This window comes from Dermochelys coriacea, chromosome 1, assembly GCF_009764565.3.
Source record: "Dermochelys coriacea isolate rDerCor1 chromosome 1, rDerCor1.pri.v4, whole genome shotgun sequence".
Taxonomy (NCBI): Eukaryota; Metazoa; Chordata; order Testudines; family Dermochelyidae; genus Dermochelys; species Dermochelys coriacea.
The window spans coordinates 39,590,161-39,610,602 of record NC_050068.2 but is presented as its reverse complement, the minus strand read 5'-3'; the positions used below and the strand labels follow the sequence as shown (position 1 = coordinate 39,610,602).

The window sequence follows — 20,442 nt, the reverse complement described above, 5'->3', positions numbered from 1 at the left end:
GGCACTTCGGGAGCTGATCTCATTTGCATGGGCATACCCACCCTGCCTAGGTGTTCAGCATGATGGGATTGCTTACCCAAATGGTCACTTTTGGCTGGTGTGGGATCCCCAGTCTCCTTGTTATTGGGGCAGGAGTTTATCTTTGCTATGTGAATCAAGGGTAGCAGAACTGTACATGGCATTTCCCGACTGAGGGACTCACCCTCAACCAAATAGCACTCACTAGGCTGGGGACATGGGTTCCAAAGCTCTGGTGAGTCAAGAGAGGTGTGTGTGAGGGGGCTCTTTTCTAAGGGCATAGACAGCATTTTTTCCTGTCTCTATCTAGTGTGTAATAGAGCTAATTTAGGCCCCATTGAGAGTCTTGTTACGTGCTGCAGACCTGAAATTGCTGATACCTAGGTGTAAGAATTAGATCTCCTTTGGTACAGTGTCTTTTATGCAAGAGAGTGCCCCTGTACACCAGCAATAAAGCTTCTCCGCTGAGAGACATATTAAGTGGGGGGCCCTGAAGACATCTTTGCATGGGCAGCAGGGCAGCTGATGGAGAGGCGTGGTGAGAAGCCAAAAGGGTGGGGTTGATGGAGATGCACGGCAAGCTGTCAGCAGGGCAGCTGGTGGAGAGAAGCTGGCAGAGAGATGTGGCCAGCGAGGTGGCTGGTGGAGAGGTATGGACGGTTGGCGGAGAGATGCAGCCAGTAGGGCAACCGGTGGAGAGGTGCAGCCTTCAGGATGGCTGGTGGAGACTGCCAGAGCAGAGCCCCACAGAGAGTGGCAGCAAATGAGTACCTGAGCAACGGCGCGAGTAAGGTGCCTCCTTTCCCTCCCAACCACCCAGGGTGAGAGGTGAATCCTGCAGATGCACCTCTGAACTCTGGGTCTGCACTGTCCAAGGACAGCACCTGTGAGTGGGGTGCAGAGAAGGGATGGGCACGTTAAAGGGACTTTTGGGTTACTCAACTTAAAAACCTGAGGGAAAAGGACACTGCCCAACTTACTTGGTGGTGGGTCTTTTGCTCATGGTTTATGTTTATATATCCTGTTTGTGGTGTTTCCCCAAATTAATGCTGCGTTATTTCCCTCCTTTTATTAAAAGTTTTTTTGCTACACTTAGACTCTGTGCTTGCAAGAGGGGAAATATTGCCTCTTAGAGGTGCCCAGGGGATAGTGTGTAATTGTCCCAGCTCACTGGGTGGGAGCTCAGGCTGGTTTGTGTTGTATTATTGAAAAGGAACCCCTCGATATTGAACCCAGCCTTTATTGCTGCCAACTCTGACTGGCAGAATGTTTACACATATGTTGTGCACATAACAGGCAACATAACCAACCAGACACCGCTCTTGATGTCACTTACACCATTTTCCTGCACACATTGAACCTATTTGGTCCCTTGATCACTGTGCACCATCTTGGCACTCAAAGAATAATTCTCAAGACAGCTATTCTCAGAACTGTGGGGGGGGGGAAATATTCTATATTTACAGATATCTTTTAAGGGTTGAATTCTGCCCTTGGATGCTACATCCAGAGCAGAATTTTACCCAAAGATGAGACATTTTCAGGCTCTTGATCTCAGCATCCCTGGGCCTGACCAGTCTTGCTACACCACCCTATTCACATATGATTCACCATCACTAAATTCACTTGTCAGCAATTTGACTCTTTCTGAGATTTTTTTTATAACTTTCATTTGTATAGTGTCCCTCACTAAAGAGCTGTAGGGTACTACCCAGTTAAATGCTGGAAAATAATCAGGAATTAAGTACTATTAAAACAGCAGCAAATGCATCTTTTAATCCTGTTTTTAAATGTTAATAAGGAATGCTGCCTTTTTTCTTCAAACACAAAACCCAAGTAAAACATTAAACACTTTAAACATAATAAGGCCAGACTGTGTCTTCACTAGGCTTTGCCTATACTAGAAAAGTTGCACTTGCTTGACTAACTTAAGTTTAAATTCATCTAGTTAAATTCATCTAGGTGGAAGCCCCTAGTGTAGATGCACTTAAATTAGTTTAAATCATTGCATAAAATGAGTTAGATTAATTTGGTAAGGGCTGATCTACACTACAGAGTTAGGTCTACACCAGGGGTCAGCAACCTTCGGCACGCAGCCCATCAGAGTAATCCGCTGGCGGGCCGCAAGACATTTAGTTTACATTGACCGTCCGCAGGCACAGCCCCCCCGCAGCTCCCAGTGGCCGCAGTTCACCGTTCCTGGCCAATGGGAGCTGCAGGAAACGGTGGCCTGTACGTCCCTGCAGCCTGCGCTGCTTCACGCAGCTCCCATTGGCCGGGAATGGTGAACCGCGACCACTGGAAGCTGGGGGGGCTGTGCCTGCGGACGGTCAACGTAAACAAAATGTCTTGCGGCCTGCCAGCGGATTACTCTGATGGGCTGCGTGCCGAAGGTTGCCGACCCCTGGTCTACACACTATCCTTTGTGATGTAATTAAGCTGACCTTAGCCCCAGTCTAGACACTACGAGGTCAAGGGAAGAATTCTCTTGCCCCAGCTACTGCCTTTCAGAGAGGTGGATATACTCCAGCAATGGAAGAACCCCTGCTATTGCTGTAGTGTTTACATACACTACAGCTGCACCACTATAGTGTATCTAGCGCCAACATATTCTAATTTAGCAATCCAAATTAAACCAATTTAAGCAAGGGTTAAACTGACAAGATTAGTTAGGCCTAGGACACTTGGATCAAAGCCTGAAAATGTATTATCTTTGGGCTTGATGCAGCATCCAAGGGCAGAATTAAACTCTTGAACGAGATCTGTGAATATGAAATATTTCTTCCCTGGTTTATGTATGTCTATATTAGGGAATTGCACTGATTTAACTAGACTGATTTAAAATTGGCTCAGTTAAAGCTGTACAATATTTCTAGTATAGACAAGACCTTAGACGTGAGCACTATATCTGCATCTAGCCTCAGAATTTTGACCTGAGACTGCCTTTTGGGTGATATCTCAGGTCTGCCTCCAAAACCTCAGAGGCCAATTTCATTGTTGCTTTAAGGCTCCTTTCCCCTGGCTCATCCATTAGGTGTCCCGAGGGAATACCCCTAGTGCAAGAGGCCTTTCTAGCAGGCAAAGAATCAGCAAAGCCAGATCTGTGAGTCCTTCCCCATGTGGGGGCTGCATTGGGGGCCAGATCCAAAGTGGGAAGGTGCAAGCCAAAGAGGGATGAGGCGTGGTCAGGTCATTCCCATGCCCCAACTATTGTACAGTGTTGTAATGTTCATAAGGATCATGAAAGCCATGGTACAATTAGAACAATTTAGGGCTGCCCTTAACTAGGGTGACCAGGTGTCCCAGTTTTATAGGAATAGTCCTGATATTTGGGGCTTTTTCTTCTATATGTGCCTATTACCCCCCGACCCTCTGTCCCGATTATTCACCCTTGCTATCTGGTCACCCTACCCTTAACCAGAGGCCAATCTGGACTCATGAGAGGGGAGGCACAAACCACCTCCCCATAGTCCCATCACCAGGTGCTGAACCAATGTGATGAATCGAAGCCCAGTGTTTGTGTTGCTGCCACAGGTGTAAGGTTAGCAGGTGTTGCAAATAGGTAAGTAACATTAAATAGAATGAACAAGAGAAAAAAGATGCCAAAAAGAAGCCAGTCCCTGAGTCTCACCATTTTCCAGATTCAATTAAAGTAGGAGCTATGGGACAGATTTAAAAGGATATTTAGGCACGTAAAGATGCAGATAGGCACTTAGTGGGATGTACAAAAACCCCTAAGCAGGTTAGGATCCTAACTCCTTCTGAAATCAATGGGGCTAATGGTGCCTAACTCACATAGACACTTCTGTAAATCCAAGTTTCCTCTGTGAGGAAAAATTCAGGAATTTCATATTTGCATATAGTACACTAGATGTGGATGGGGCCAGAGGCATGCACGGTGCTTAACAAACAAAACATGCTACAATTCGCAAGGCAATTGAATATGTGCACAACTATAAGTATCTGAGCAGTCCTAGTGATAGGATGGCTCTGCCCTTGATGATACACTCATGCTTGAAGAAAAGGAGTACTTGTGGCACCTTAGAGACTAACAAATTTATTAGAGCATAAGCTTTCGTGAGCTACAGCTCACTTCATCGGATGCATTTGGTGGAAAAAACAGAGGAGAGATTTATATACACACACAGAGAGAACATGAAACAATGGGTTTATCATACACACTGTAAGGAGAGTGATCACTTAAGATAAGCCATCACCAGCAGCAGGGGGGGGAAAGGAGGAAAACCTTTCATGGTGACAAGCAAGGTAGGCTAATTCCAGCAGTTAACAAGAATATCAGAGGAACAGTGGGGGGTGGGGTGGGAGGGAGAAATACCATGGGGAAATAGTTTTACTTTGTGTAATGACTCATCCATTCCCAGTCTCTATTCAAGCCCAAATTAATTGTATCCAGTTTGCAAATTAATTCCAATTCAGCAGTCTCTCGTTGGAGTCTGTTTTTGAAGCTTTTTTGTTGAAGTATAGCCACTCTTAGGTCTGTGATCGAGTGACCAGAGAGATTGAAGTGTTCTCCAACTGGTTTTTGAATGTTATAATTCTTGACGTCTGATTTGTGTCCATTCATTCTTTTACGTAGAGACTGTCCAGTTTGGCCAATGTACATGGCAGAGGGGCATTGCTGGCACATGATGGCATATATCACATTGGTAGATGCGCAGGTGAACGAGCCTCTGATAGTGTGGCTGATGTGATTAGGCCCTATGATGGTATCCCCTGAATAGATATGTGGACAGAGTTGGCAACGGGCTTTGTTGCAAGGATAGGTTCCTGGGTTAGTGGTTCTGTTGTGTGGTGTGTGGTTGCTGGTGAGTATTTGCTTCAGATTGGGGGGCTGTCTGTAAGCAAGGACTGGTCTGTCTCCCAAGATCTGTGAGAGTGATGGGTCGTCCTTCAGGATAGGTTGTAGATCCTTGATGATGCGTTGGAGAGGTTTTAGTTGGGGGCTGAAGGTGATGGCTAGTGGCGTTCTGTTGTTTTCTTTGTTGGGCCTGTCCTGTAGTAGGTGACTTCTGGGTACTCTTCTGGCTCTGTCAATCTGTTTCTTCACTTCAGCAGGTGGGTATTGTAGTTGTAGGAATGCATGATAAAGATCTTGTAGGTGTTTGTCTCTGTCTGAGGGGTTGGAGCAAATGCGGTTATATCGTAGCGCTTGGCTGTAGACAATGGATCGAGTGGTATGATCTGGATGAAAGCTAGAGGCATGTAGGTAGGAATAGCGGTCAGTAGGTTTCCGATATAGGGTGGTGTTTATGTGACCATCGCTTATTAGCACCGTAGTGTCCAGGAAGTGGATCTCTTGTGTGGACTGGTCCAGGCTGAGGTTGATGGTGGGATGGAAATTGTTGAAATCATGGTGGAATTCCTCAAGAGCTTCTTTTCCATGGGTCCAGATGATGAAGATGTCATCAATGTAGCGCAAGTAGAGTAGGGGCATTAGGGGACGAGAGCTGAGGAAGCGTTGTTCTAAGTCAGCCATAAAAATGTTGGCATACTGTGGGGCCATGCGGGTACCCATCGCAGTGCCACTGATTTGAAGGTATACATTGTCACCAAATGTGAAATACTTATGGGTCAGGACAAAGTCACAAAGTTCAGCCACCAGGTTAGCCGTGACAGTATCGGGGATACTGTTCCTGACAGCTTGTAGTCCATCTTTGTGTGGAATGTTGGTGTAGAGGGCTTCTACATCCATAGTGGCTAGGATGGTGTTTTTAGGAAGATCACCAATGGACTGTAGTTTCCTCAGGAAGTCAGTGGTGTCTCGAAGATAGCTGGGAGTGCTGGTAACGAAGGGCCTGAGGAGGGAGTCTACATAGCCAGACAATCCTGCTGTCAGGGTGCCAATGCCTGAGATGATGGGGCATCCAGGATTTCAGGGGTGTGTCTGTGCGAATTTGTTCTTGTGCTTTTTCAGGGAGTTTCTTGAGCAAATGCTGTAGTTTCTTTTGGTAACTCTCAGTGGGATCAGAGGGTAATGGCTTGTAGAAAGTGGTGTTGGAGAGCTGCCTAGTAGCCTCTTGTTCATACTCCGACCTATTCATGATGACGACAGCACCTCCTTTGTCAGCCTTTTTGATTATGATGTCAGAGTTGTTTCTGAGGCTGTGGATGGCACTGTGTTCTGCATGGCTGAGGTTATGGGGTAAGCGATGCTGCTTTTCCACAATTTCAGCTCGTGCACGTCGGCGGAAGCAGTCTATGTAGAAATCCAGGCTGCTGTTTCGACAGTGCCATCCACAGCCTTAGAAACAACTCTGACATCATAATCAAAAACTACAGCATTTGCTCAAGAAACTCCCTGAAAAAGCACAAGAACAAATCTGCACAGACACACCCCTGGAGCCCCGACCTGGGGTATTCTATCTGCTACCGAAGATCCATAAACCTGGAAATCCTGGACGCCCCATCATCTCAGGCATTGGCACCCTGACAGCAGGATTGTCTGGCTATGTAGACTCCCTCCTCAGGCCCTTCGTTACCAGCACTCCCAGCTATCTTCAAGACACAACTGACTTCCTGAGGAAACTACAGTCCATTGGTGATCTTCCTAAAAACACCATCCTAGCCACTATGGATGTAGAAGCCCTCTACACCAACATTCCACACAAAGATGGACTACAAGCCGTCAGGAACAGTATCCCCGATACTGTCACGGCTAACCTGGTGGCTGAACTTTGTGACTTTGTCCTGAGCCATAAGTATTTCACATTTGGTGACAATGTATACCTTCAAATCAGTGGCACTGCGATGGGTACCCGCATGGCCCCACAGTATGCCAACATTTTTATGGCTGACTTAGAACAACGCTTTCTCAGCTCTCGTCCCCTAATGCCCCTACTCTACTTGCGCTACATTGATGACATCTTCATCATCTGGACCCATGGAAAAGAAGCTCTTGAGGAATTCCACCATGATTTCAACAATTTCCATCCCACCATCAACCTCAGCCTGGACCAGTCCACACAAGAGATCCACTTCCTGGACACTACGGTGCTAATAAGCGATGGTCACATAAACACCACCCTATATCGGAAACCTACTGACCGCTATTCCTACCTACATGCCTCTAGCTTTCATCCAGATCATACCACTCGATCCATTGTCTACAGCCAAGTGCTACGATATAACCGCATTTGCTCCAACCCCTCAGACAGAGACAAACACCTATAAGATCTCTATCATGCATTCCTACAACTACAATACCCACCTGCTGAAGTGAAGAAACAAATTGACAGAGCCAGAAGAGTACCCAGAAGTCACCTACTACAGGACAGGCCCAACAAAGAAAACAACAGAACGCCACTAGCCATCACCTTCAGCCCCCAACTAAAACGCCTCCAACGCATCATCAAGGATCTACAACCTATCCTGAAGGACGAGCCATCGCTCTCTCAGATCTTGGGAGACAGACCAGTCCTTGCTTACAGACAGCCCCCCAATCTGAAGCAAATACTCACCAGCAACCACACACCACACAACAGAACCACTAACCCAGGAACCTATCCTTGCAACAAAGCCCGTTGCCAACTCTGTCCACATATCTATTCAGGGGATACCATCATAGGGCCTAATCACATCAGCCACACCATCAGAGGCTCGTTCACCTGTGCATCTACCAATGTGATATATGCCATCATGTGCCAGCAATGCCCCTCTGCCATGTACATTGGCCAAACTGGACAGTCTCTACGTAAAAGAATGAATGGACACAAATCAGACGTCAAGAATTATAACATTCAAAAACCAGTTGGAGAACACTTCAATCTCTCTGGTCACTCGATCACAGACCTAAGAGTGGCTATACTTCAACAAAAAAGCTTCAAAAACAGACTCCAACGAGAGACTGCTGAATTGGAATTAATTTGCAAACTGGATACAATTAACTTAGGCTTGAATAGAGACTGGGAATGGATGAGTCATTACACAAAGTAAAACTATTTCCCCATGGTATTTCTCCCCCCCACCCCACCCCCCACTGTTCCTCTGATATTCTTGTTAACTGCTGGAATTAGCCTACCTGCTTGTCACCATGAAAGGTTTTCCTCCTTCCCCCCCCTGCTGTTGGTGATGGCTTATCTTAAGTGATCACTCTCCTTACAGTGTGTATGATAAACCCATTGTTTCATGTTCTCTGTGTGTGTGTATATAAATCTCTCCTCTGTTTTTTCCACCAAATGCATCCGATGAAGTGAGCTGTAGCTCACGAAAGCTTATGCTCTAATAAATTTGTTAGTCTCTAAGGTGCCACAAGTACTCCTTTTCTTTCTCCTTACAGTGTGTATGATAAACCCATTGTTTCATGTTCTCTCTGTGTGTGTATATAAATCTCTCCTCTGTTTTTCCACCAAATGCATCCGATGAAGTGAGCTGTAGCTCACGAAAGCTTATGCTCTAATAAATTTGTTAGTCTCTAAGGTGCCACAAGTACTCCTTTTCTTTTTGCGAATACAGACTAACACGGCTGCTACTCTGAAACCTGTACTCATGCTTGAGTATTTGCTGAATTGCAGCCATTATTCCTGTCCCACAGATTTTACAATTATTCTAGAATTCATCATGTCTTGACAGAAGGAGAAATGATCTCAGGTAAGGAGGAAGTTTGCCATTTGGAAATAAAAAAAAAGTATTTCATCAGCAGTTGTAATCCCTCGTGGGAACTGAAAACTGTGCAAGAGGCAACTCTGCCCTCAAACTTTTCTGCAGCTTCATGCAAATTGTTGCCAGATTTTATCCCTTTGAAATATTGGGTACAATTCAAAGTACACACTTACTTTCCTGAACAATAAATCTAGAACAGGATGGGCAAACTACGGCTCGGGGGCTGCATCCAGCCCTCCAGATATTTTAATCTGGCCCGCGAGCTCCCGCATGGCTCCTGGAACCAGCGGCATGTCCCTCCCTCCAGCTCCTATGCATAGGGGCAACCAGGGGGCTCCGCACACTGCTCCTGCTGCCGAAACTCCCATTGGCCAGGAACCGCAGCCAATGGGAGCTGCGGAGTGGTGCTTGAGAACAGGAGCAGGAGGGGGCACATGCTGCTGCCTCTGGGAGCTGCTTGAGGTAAATGCCACCTGGAGCCTGCACTCCTGACCCCCTCCCATGCCCCAACCTTCTGCCCCAGCTGATCCCCCTCCTGTCCTCTGAACCCCTCAGTACCAGCCTGGAGCAACCTCCTGCGCCCCCAACCCCTCATCCCCAGCCCCACCCCAGAACCCGCACCCCCAGCCAGAGCCCTCACCCACTCCTGCAACCCAACCCCCAATATTGTGAGCATTCATGGCCTGCCATACAATTTCCATACCCAGATGTGGCCAAAAGGTTTGCCCATTCTGATCTAGAACAATAAAGCTTGCTGAGGAAAGTGCCTCCCACAGTATTTGGCTAGGTTTCAGAGTAGCAGCCGTGTTAGTCTGTATTCGCAAAAAGAAAAGGAGTACTTGTGGCACCTTAGAGACTAACAAATTTATTAGAGCATAAGCTTTCGTGAGCTACAGCTCACTAAATGCATCCGATGAAGTGAGCTGTAGCTCACGAAAGCTTATGCTCTAATAAATTTGTTAGTCTCTAAGGTGCCACAAGTACTCCTTTTCTTTTTGAGTATTTGGCTAGGAAGTCTTTTTTTAATAGACAGCCCTCTTGTTTTAACAGCTAATGACATATTTGTCAAGTTTGTTTTGCAAGATCTTCTTTGCAATTCCTTCAGTTCTATGTGACTTTTCCCTAGAACAGGTTTCCACAAACCCAGTTCAACTTCCTTGTCTCTGAATAGTTTGGCAAGAGGAGAATGCACTGGTCATATCTGCATGCATGAATGTATCAGAAAAGTATGATGCATAGGCAGGTGGAACTATTTAATTGTCAAACCACACTATTCCTGTTTTTTCTGATTCAGAGTTCTTGAACTTGGAGTGTCAGGTATCCTCCCTTGGCCTATCTTGTTGAATTACTCTCCCCTCAAAGTGAGCCAGCTGCTGACAACAGCAATAAAAGAATGATTTTAAATATCTAATTACAATGACGATTAAAGGTGTATAAATATCAAATCTCAGTTTCCATGGAGGAATCCTTCTACCAAAATCCCACACACTGCATCTAGCTAGTGTGTCAATCTGGCTTTTATGCCCCCCCCATGCCAATGAAACCACTATCATCAAGAATTTCAATGACCACTTCCTGACCAAATCATGGGGTTTCTACTCCATCCTTATCCTCCTGACCTCATTGCTGATTATGATTGAATCGATCGCATCCTCACTCATGACATCCTATCTGCTTTTGTTGCACTGCCTGCTCTCTGCCTCTATAACTGCTACTTCAGTATGGCCAATAGCAGTTTCTCCTTCTCATCGTTGTGAATTCCTACAGGGTTCTGTCTTTGCTTCCCTCCTCTACACCTTACGTCTGAACAAGCAAACTCATGTGGCTTCAGCTATCATCTGTACACCCTTTATATCTCAAAGAGATACAGCAGAAATACAGGGGGGCCAGAGATGGACAATGAAAATCTTAGGTACATGGGGAGACTTCCATAGGAGGAGAAGCTGAAAAGATTGGGACTGCCTAGTTTAGTGAAGAGACAAATAAAAAGAAACATGACAGCAGTATGTAAAATAATGACTGGTATAGAGGACGTAAGTTGGGCACTCCTATTTATCTTTTTGCATACTTCAAGAAAAGTGGGTCTGTCAGTGAAGTTTAAAGACAACAGATTTACAAATGCTAGAAGGAAATACATTTTGTGCACCATAGTTCCTGTGGACCTCATTTCTGCAAGATATATGGCTCAGTTTAGTAGGGTTCAGAAAAGGATTAGGCATTTTAGTAACATAATCCAGTTACATTAGATAAATTTGATAACATAGAAATAAACCCTCATGCTTCAGGGCATAAGCATCCCCCAGTTGCCTGGGGTTAAATGAAAGTTTCCTCTCTGGGCTGGTTACTTCATAATTGTCCATCAGAGGGTTTCTTACATCTTCCTCTGAAGCATCTGGATCTAGTCACTGACAAAGGACTAGAAGGACTACTGGTCTGATCCAGTATGGTAATTGCTTTGTGCCTATGTTGTTCATAAATCTGTGCCTGTCAGGGATAGTCTATGTCTTACTCCTGCATAGGGGATAGACTAGACAACCTCTCAAGTCCCTTCCAGCCCTACATTTCTATGATTCTCTACACCTGACCTATCCCTCTCTGTCCAGTGCCGTATGTCAGTTGTCGCGCCAACATTTCTTCCCGAATGTCTCACAGACAACAAGTTGAACACTTAAAAAAGAGCTCCATATTTTCCATTGTAAAATCTCTGTTATTATCTCCCACAATCTCTGTAATTATCAGTGAGAATACTACCATCCACCCCATTGCCCAGGTCAGAATATGGAAGTGACAGTCAACTTCTCCCTCTTCTTCACCCCACACATTCAGATTGTGTCCAGATTTTACCATTTCTTCCTCTGCAAAGTAGTGAAATCCAATCTCTCCCCTCTGCCTGACCACTAAAATGCTTGTCCTTGCTCTGATCATCTTATGTCTTGATTACTGCAACCTCCTCTTCTCTGGAATTCTCACCTTCATCACCCCCTGTGGTCCACCAAGAGCATGGCCACTAATATTATCTTCTTGGCCTGTTGATCTGATATCAGTCCCTCTCTGGATCCCTTTCCTGACTTCTCCTTAACCACTACATCAAGTTTTAAGTTTCCTATGTTCACCATTAGCCTCCTAAACAATCCATCCTAAAACTATATCTCAGAACGTATGTCTTATTGTGTTGCCATACCCTTCTGCTTCACCAAAGATGCCAGCCTATTCATCTTCCCCTACTCCTTCCTCTGTGTGTGTTCCTATGCTGCCCCATTTGCATGGCAGGCCTGCCCCATCCTTACTTCCCAACCCACCAACCTCTCCTTTAAATTCCTCCAAAAAGACTCACTTATTCTTCAGCTATGTCTTCATTGCAGAGTTAACTTGACTTTATCTACATTTGAGTTATTCCTCTCTGAGTTAGCAGAGCTCAACTGAAAGCAGCCACACTGAGGACTAACACTCGAATTGTTGTGTATACATTGGCACTGCATTCACTTTTGTGGGGCACTAAGATTTCTGAGGGATCATCCTATAGTTTTTGACAATACAGTACGCAGAGTCACTCTTTGAATTCTTTCCCAGTAAATTGTGGGAGAAGGTATCTGCCCTTTCTCAGTGCATGGGATGGGATGGGGGATGAGGGTGGGGATTGTGGGAAGCCATTGGAAGACTAGTAGCACTTGAGCGTCACTGGTCCATCGTCACACTTGCAGTGTGGTTGTGTTAGCAGCTGACAAGCTCTACTTACTTGAGATTTAGGGCTGGTCTACACTGGGAACTTACATTGGCATCGCTACATCTCTGAGGGGTGTGAAAAATCCACTCCCTGGAGAGACATAGCTCTACTGACCTAATCCCCAATGTACACAGCAATAGGTCGACAGAAGAATTATTCCATCAACCTGGCTACAGCCTCTCAGTGAGGTCGATTACCTACACCAACAGGAGAAGTAGTAATAGCAACCCAAATGCATGGTTTTTGCCTTCAGCACCCCCACAATAAAAATTGTTCAAGCACCACTGGTAGGCAGTGTGAAGTGCTACAGCTGCAGTGCTGTTGCTGTAGCGATTTAAGCATAGACATACCCATAGCCTTTACCCCCTCCAGTTAAAAGCACCACTGCACTTAAGTTAAGGGTTTGTGTGTATGAACTGGAGTCAAATTAGGAGCAACACAAGTTAACTGGAGTTAACTGTGCAGTGAAGAAATGCCCTCTGCTGCCTCAATGTAATCAACATGCAAAACCTCCAAGTGGTTCCATTAGACCTGATCACTTCCAACCCTGATATTCTATGATTCTAAGAACCTCTCTTGGTAGCTGCTTGCTTCACACTGCAATCATGGTAATCAGGTATGTTTTGGCTATTTGTGGGGAGGAATAGCTCAGTGGTTTGAGTATTGGCCTGCTAAACTCAGGGTTGTGAGCTCAATCTGTGAGGGGGCCATTTGGGATCTGGGGCAAAAATTGGGGATTGGCCCTGTTTTGAGCAGGGTGTTAGACTATCCCTTCCAACCCTGATATTTTATTATTTAAACTAGGAAATTAGCTCAATACAAGGGCACCAGAGCCTTCCCCTCCCTGAGGCCCCTTGTCAATGTCCCTGTACCCTGGGCCCCCTACCCAGGGGCAGGTGGAGGGATCTAGGCTCCCTACAGCTTCCCACGGATCTCTCCCCAACCCAGCTCCAGCCAGAGATGGGGGGGGGCCTCAGAGCCACAGCCCAGCCACGATAAGAGCCATGCGGGCAACTGTGGGGAGTGCAGCGGGCCCTCCACCTGCCGAGAGCAGCCCCTGGCCCACGTCTCTATCCAGGGCAGGTGGAGGGTCCACCGTGGCTTTCCACAGTTGCTCAGGGTGTGAAAAATCCACACCCCTGAGCGACGGGGTTATACCAACCTAACCCCTCCGTGTAGACAGCACTATGTTGGCCAGGAGAGCTTCTGCTCACATAGCTACTGCCTCTGGAGGCGGTGGGTTAACTAAGCAGATGGGAGGGCTCAGTCCGTTTGGTGTGTCTTCATTAAATCACTGCAGAGGTGCTGACCCAGCTGCAGGGATGCAGCATTGTAAGTGTAGACGTGTCCTCAGGGTTCCCAGCGCCTGGCCCTGTGTGTCTCTTGGACTGTAAACTCTTTGGGGTGCGGGCCTCTCTCCTTTCCCGCCTTCTGCAGCTCGCAAAGCCTAAAGAGCCCTACAGTACTAATATCCTGGCAGTAAGAAAGCCTGCGGGGGCTGCAAGCCTGTCTTTGCACACAGGGAGAGGCGAAGGCATTTTGGCCCAAATCCATTGCTTTAGGGGGCTGAAAGGAGGCGCGGGGGAGGCTGGGAAGCTGCTGGGAGGCGCAGAGGGCGCCGTGTTACAGGTCACTCTGCCATGCAGGGGGCAATTGCCCTCTTCCCATGGGCGGCTCTTGGGAGGGGCTGGGAGAGGGACAGGGGGCGGCGCGGCGGGAGCCAGGCCAGACGGAGGCGATGGGGGTGGGGGCAGCGCCTCAGCCCGGCTCGCTCTGGGGAGGCGGAGGTTAAAAGCCGCAGCCGGGAGGAACCTTTCGGAGACGGCGACCGCTGGGACCTGAGGCGCCCGCCCCGGGGCGCTGATCTCCCGCCGCCGCCGCCGCCCGCCGCCGCCGGCCCCGCGCGCCGCTGAGACAGGTGAGGGTCCCTCGCGGCGGGGAATCCGGAGTCGAGCGGGAGCGTGACGGCGTGTGTGTTTGCGCCCGCAGGAGAGGAATCCGGATTGATATGTGTGGGGTGTGCTGCTCGCACACGAGGGGGGATGCGGAGGAAATACTGTGTGTGTACAGGAGGGGCACACTGGGCAAGGAATCCAGATTAGAGGGCAGCGTGTCTGTGACCGTGCAGGATTGGAGGAATCCGGATTAGAGGAGTGCCGTGTGCGTGTTACTGAAGGAGCAATCCGGATTAGGGGGGGCTGCGTGGCTGCTCGAGGAGTCTGGATTAAAGAGGTGTTTGGGGGGCGAGTGCAGGAGCAGTCGGGATTAGAGGGTTTGAGGCAAACTCTTGCTGTATTTAGAGGAAGTTTTCTTTTTCTGATTGGGGTCTCCTTTGTGGATATCCCAGCCCTGGAGCAGTGAAGGTGCCTGGTGGCAAGAACGCAGGATTTGCAGGCTCTTTACTAAACTGGGACGTCTAATTTAAAAAGAGTAACCACAGCAGGATATACCAGAGAAGACTGAATTGGGGGGGAAAGTTCAGGCTTCGGGGATAAAAGGGAATTTTTTCAGTGTTACATTTAACCCAGTGCATTTTGATCTCCTTCGCTTTTGTTAATATTTGATCATGAATTGAGTGCAGAGAGGTTAGCAGCCCTGGGATTGAACTGCTGAGCATTAGTTTAACGAGTAAAGCGGAAAATGTGCTTCGACAGCTCAAGCAATACTGACAGGTCAAACCTTACCTGGCTTGCACATGCAAAGTCTTGTATGGGAGAAACACCTGGTTTCCTTGAGGGTGAAAGGAGTGAGCTCTTAAAGAAATTACTGTGCATCGCTGCTTAATGACAATTTGCTTTTAGTGTCAATATTTTAATTAAACTACCTGGCATTAATCCGTCCTATTGTTTACAATCTTGAATTTTTCTAAGAGTCAATGAGAGTCTGCTATTGATTTAAATAGAAGCCGGACTAGACACATGAAGAACATGTGCTGAGATTTTTATCACTCTATATATTTTAACTATAAAAATGGGATTTTCTAATTTCTGTGAACGTAGTGATAATATGAGTATTCAGGGTACATGTTGTCAGTTCCCACAACTGATTTAAATGCTCCCATAGTGGAAGGAGAGAAGGAAAAAGTGCTTCATGTCCAAAATCTCTACAGGTATAAGTGGATTCATATCCACAATGCAAATTTGCTCTTCTTCAGAGCTCATATTGGATATCACACTGGCAATTTTAAAGAGACAAGGTGGGTGAAGTAATATCTTTTTCTGAAAGAGACAAGCTTTTGAGTTTACATAGAACTTACACAGTGCTCTTCAGGTAATTTTAAAGTCAGATGTGTGATAGCACATCCAATATTTGCAGTTCTTTTCCTACTTTCAATCAATTCTGACTAGTCCAGGTTTTTTTTAACTATCATTTTTTAATTGCTGAGATTTTATGTGATAGCAGAAATATACAGCATCTGATCATGGTCAAGGGAATAGGTCATCACAGAAAGCAATACAGAATGTGACCAACTTATGTGGTGGGAGAATAGAGGGAGGCTAAGAATTTCAACCACCTTTTCAGGGCTGCCTTTTCTTCTTTATCATTTAGTTTCTCCTTCCCTTATCACAGCAGTAAATCTCTGATATCTCCCTCTGCTTTAAAGCCTATCTGCCATGTCAAGAGATTGTGTTACTGTTATAACATGCTAGTCCTCTCTGTTGGCATACCACTTGGTCTTGCCTGTGTAGACTACAATAAACCCTGTTAGAATATGTTCAGGGAGTATAGTGTTACAACATGAGCTTTGAGTACAGTAGACTTGCATATGTAGACAGGCCTTTAGGATAGACATTCACCTCCCATGTGGCAGAGAAGCCCAATAATTGCTGCATGTTACAGGGCAAACACAGTGTATGATCCTTCCTCCCGTGGTGGAGGGTGTATCATCTTCCAACAGGCTTTTATCCATGGCCAGCTTGGGTCTCCCACACAGCAGAATTGAACATTATTCCTAATGGATGATGAACCAGCTCTGCCAGAGTTTTATCTGCTGTTTCAAAGTACTTCATCAACAATTTCCAACAGCTGTGTTCAGTGAAAGATCCATGTCTCAAGGTGGCATATTAGCATCAGCAGAAATTATGTTTTCCTTTTAAAAAAAAAAAAAGTTTCTCTACTGGTTGAGAAGAAAACTTTCCAAATGGGAAGTAGTGTAGCACTTACTGTGCTTTAGAGAGACTGAAACAGCACTAATGAAACAGCGCCACAGCTGCACCGCTTCAGTGTACACACACCTACATTGACAGGAGGGATTCTCCCATTGGTGTAGGTAAGCCACCTCCCTGAGAGGCGGTAGCTAAGTCAATGGAAGAATTCTTCTATAAACCTAGCACTGTCTACACTGGGGCTTAGGTCAGCTTGACTGCGCCGCTCGGGTGTGGATTTTTCACACCCCTGAGCAACATAGTTACGCTGACCAAATTTTCTAGGGTAGACCAGGACTTACTTATCTCATTTTGGTGTTAATTCTGAAAACTAAGGCCACATCTACACTAGTGAACTTACAGTGGCACAGCTGTATCAATGCAGCTGCCCCGCTGTAAGATCGCTCATGTAGCCACTCTGTGCTGACGGGAGAGAGCTCTTCATCGACATTATAAAACCACCTAAATGAGCGGCGGTAGCTATGTCAGTGAGTGAAGCTCTCCCGCCCACATAGTGCTCTGCACACCCCTGACCGACATAAGTTTTGCCAACATAAGTGGTAGCGTAGACATAGCCTAATTACATTTCAAATGTCAGCATTAACTGTTTAGCATAAGCATCCACCTCCTATAATGTCTGTATCCAGTCTGTGGATGGAGACAGTGGTGATACATGGAGGTGGGTCAGCCATATCCTTCTGGCCCCTTCAGAAGCTTAAAAAATTGCTCTAAGAGGGGGATGTCCTGCAGTGCTAGCCTTCTTTCCCTGACTGGGGTGGAGGAGGGTTCAGAGGGAAGCAGCAAACCACTGATGGACTTTTCCCACAGAGATGGAGAGCTCTGAGAAAGAACAGAGAACACAGGTGAAAGGAGGGCTCACTTATTTGTTGGCCTAACTATGTCTTAACCAACAACTCCTTTAGAAATGTTAGCGCCATCAGAGATCAATATAATTAATGCACTAATAAAATGTTTGATTCCATCATCTTTTTAAAATAGGGGCAGTGCACATTAAAATGACTTGCATTTGTCTATTAGTCTCTTTACCTGCAATGCTGGGCTAGTGCCAGGAAAACTCCCAATTCACGGAAGTTATGGTATTGATTTTCTAGCCCTTGATAATTGGTCCTTTGGTGTATTCCTCTTGTCATATTAGGTCAAAGGACACAGAAGAGAAGATGGACTGGGGAACATTGCAGAAGATTTTAGGAGGTGTGAACAAACACTCCACCAGTATTGGGAAGATCTGGCTCACTGTCCTGTTCATTTTCCGTGTTATGATCCTCGTGGTGGCTGCAGAGAGAGTCTGGGGAGACGAACAAAGTGATTTTGTCTGCAACACTCTGCAACCGGGATGCAAAAATGTTTGCTACGACCACTTCTTCCCCATCTCTCACATTAGACTGTGGGCCCTCCAGCTCATCTTTGTCTCGACTCCTGCACTTCTGGTGGCCATGCATGTTGCACACAGACGGCATGAGAAGAAAAGGCAGCTCACAAGTGGTGAGAAAGTGGATATTGAAGAACTGAATAAACAAAAGTTTCATATTCAGGGCCCCTTGTGGTGGACATACACCTGCAGCATATTCTTCAGAATCATCTTTGAAGCTGTCTTCATGTATGTGTTTTACGCCATGTATGATGGATACCAAATGCCTCGCTTACTGAAATGTAGCGCGTGGCCTTGTCCCAACACAGTGGATTGCTTTGTTTCTCGACCCACTGAGAAAACAATGTTTACTATTTTCATGCTTTCTGTGTCTGGGATCTGTATGCTGTTAAATGTGGCTGAAGTGTGTTATCTGGTGATAAAATTTTGTATGAAAGCACCTAGAAAACCAGTAACTTTTAAATAGCTCCCCACTCATCAGAATATTTTCTCCCCGAATGTCCTGATAGGTATGAAAAACAGTGCTGTTTTTCAGGCTGAATGAAAATAAAATGTAAACATAAAATGTAATTTATTTTAAAAATCTGATAGCCCTCCCATGAAACTTACTGAGTTTTTAAAGATCATGTATGTGTGCTGAATACTCCCTTAGCTGAATACTCGGAGAGCCTGATCCTGCAAGCTGTAGCTTTTCAAATTTGCAACTGGTAGAAGAGTAAATCCTGCTGTGATTCTAGTGTTAAGAAGCCAGTGGAGTGTAATCATTTTAAAAAGGAATAAAAAGTGTGCATCTAGCTGTGGGAGAGGCCAGAGAGGGGAGAACCACACGTTCCTAGCATATAGAATCATAGAATATCAGGGTTGGAAGGGACCTCAGGAGATCATCTAGTCCAACCCCCTGCTCAAAGCAGGACCAATCCCCAATTTTTGCCCCAGATCCCTAAATGGCCCCCTCAAGGATTGAACTCACAACCCTGGGTTTAGCAAGCCAATGCTATATAGTATGTGTTGCACCAATCACTTTCAGTGATGAAGCTACTAAGAAGGGTTTGTGTCTGAATAGGACAGAGATTTGGTTTGGGGCATTTTTAGGCATTCTCTAGTTTTAGAGACTCTCCTTGCTGCACTGGGGAAAGAGGAAGACAGAGAGGCAACTGCATCTATGGTAGGGTCCTTGTTTCTCTCTCCAAGCAATCCCCACATTCATGGAGGGAATGTGTGTGTGTGTGTCTATATATCTATATCTATATATTATATAATATATAGATATAGTATGCATACATACACAGCCTAGTACTGTATTTTTCAGCAGATTCCTTCTAACTGCTCCCAAAGGGGGTGGGTTGTTCAGTTCTGCCAGTGGCGAAACAAGCCATGGCAGTATTGCTTCCATGGAGGCAACCGCATGGAAGTTAGCATTGTAGGGGGTGGAATTGGAATCCCTTGCTCATTCCCTGGGAGAGGGAATAAGGCAAACACTGCCTTCCCATATAATAATTTAGAGAAAACATGAGGCAGGGGTGCTCAAAGGCTTTGTTCTTCCACTCTTGCCCTGCAACACGTTTTTCCAGGGAAAGAGGTGGTGCTGAGGGCCTCAGTTTGGTAGGTTCAATTCTAACATTTGAAAAAGATTTTTTTACCAAATAATTGACCTTCCTTCAATTGCTTATTTTAAAAATTTGTGCTGATGAAAGAACAAGGAAAATTGTTTCTTTATCATTCCATTTTGTATTGCTCAGGACATCTACTGTACTTCAACTGTTATTGCATAATACATAGCAGGACGCACCTTCCTAGTGTTCGGACACAGTTCTCTTCTTTCTATCCATTCTGGGTAGCACTTAACCGTAAAGCCTTCTCCAAATCCTCAACTAACCCACAGTAGGGTGTATGACTCTTCAACACTCGCACTTACAGTGTGAGTCACTCGTCCCTCATTTCACAATGTACACAGGAGGAGTTAGACGATCCCTTAAGAGCTAAAATAACACTGTCTTGACATGAGAGATGTATATGTTATAGGAACCTGCTTTTTCTTTTAATGTTCCCATTGTTAAGATGTAAATTGCATGTAACCAAGTGGAGGAATAATGAGTGCATCTGGCCCTATATCTTTACAATATTCTCAGTAACCATTAAAGTTTACATATTTACATAGGGAATTACAGCATTACATGTAGCAATACAATTTCAGTACTTCTCCCAAGTGCCTACCCATTAGAAGTAACTGTAGAGAGCCAGTTACTCCTGTTATGGGCTGCAATAACTTGGTATGCCCAGAGAGGGCATATTTTAGGGGCAGCATGTAGAGTATCTAGGTTTCTCCCCTTACATCTGTTGTCTCCTGCAATACATCCCAATTTACTGCTGTTGGAGGAAATGAAGATGCACTGATTTAGGCAGTGTAGCATGTGGAAATATTGCTAACCTGCATCACCTCACTGGAAACGGAACACAAACAAGTTACTGCTAATGATGTATTGAGTATCAGCTGGTACGTCAGGCCCCAAACCAGGTATGTTCATTACAGGCTTAGGTTGGGTGGA

General features: G+C 45.8%; 1 protein-coding gene across 3 annotated transcripts; it reads left to right on the top strand.

Moving 5' to 3' along the window:
- The first annotated feature begins 14,173 nt into the window (after window positions 1–14,173).
- Window positions 14,174–18,733, top strand: GJB2 (gap junction protein beta 2). 3 transcript variants are annotated; one of them, XM_038418059.2, is made up of 2 exons: window positions 14,174–14,279; window positions 17,663–18,733. In XM_038418059.2, the coding sequence occupies exon 2, from the start codon at window positions 17,685–17,687 to the stop codon at window positions 18,360–18,362; it is 678 nt and encodes a 225-aa protein (XP_038273987.1). In that variant the 5' UTR covers window positions 14,174–14,279; window positions 17,663–17,684; the 3' UTR covers window positions 18,363–18,733. The 3 variants fall into 3 exon arrangements, with proteins under 3 accessions (XP_038273987.1, XP_043360202.1, XP_043360203.1); XM_043504267.1 differs by lacking the exon at window positions 14,174–14,279 and adding an exon at window positions 14,865–15,557; XM_043504268.1 differs by lacking the exon at window positions 14,174–14,279 and adding an exon at window positions 16,554–16,631.
- Window positions 18,734–20,442: the final 1,709 nt, after the last annotated feature.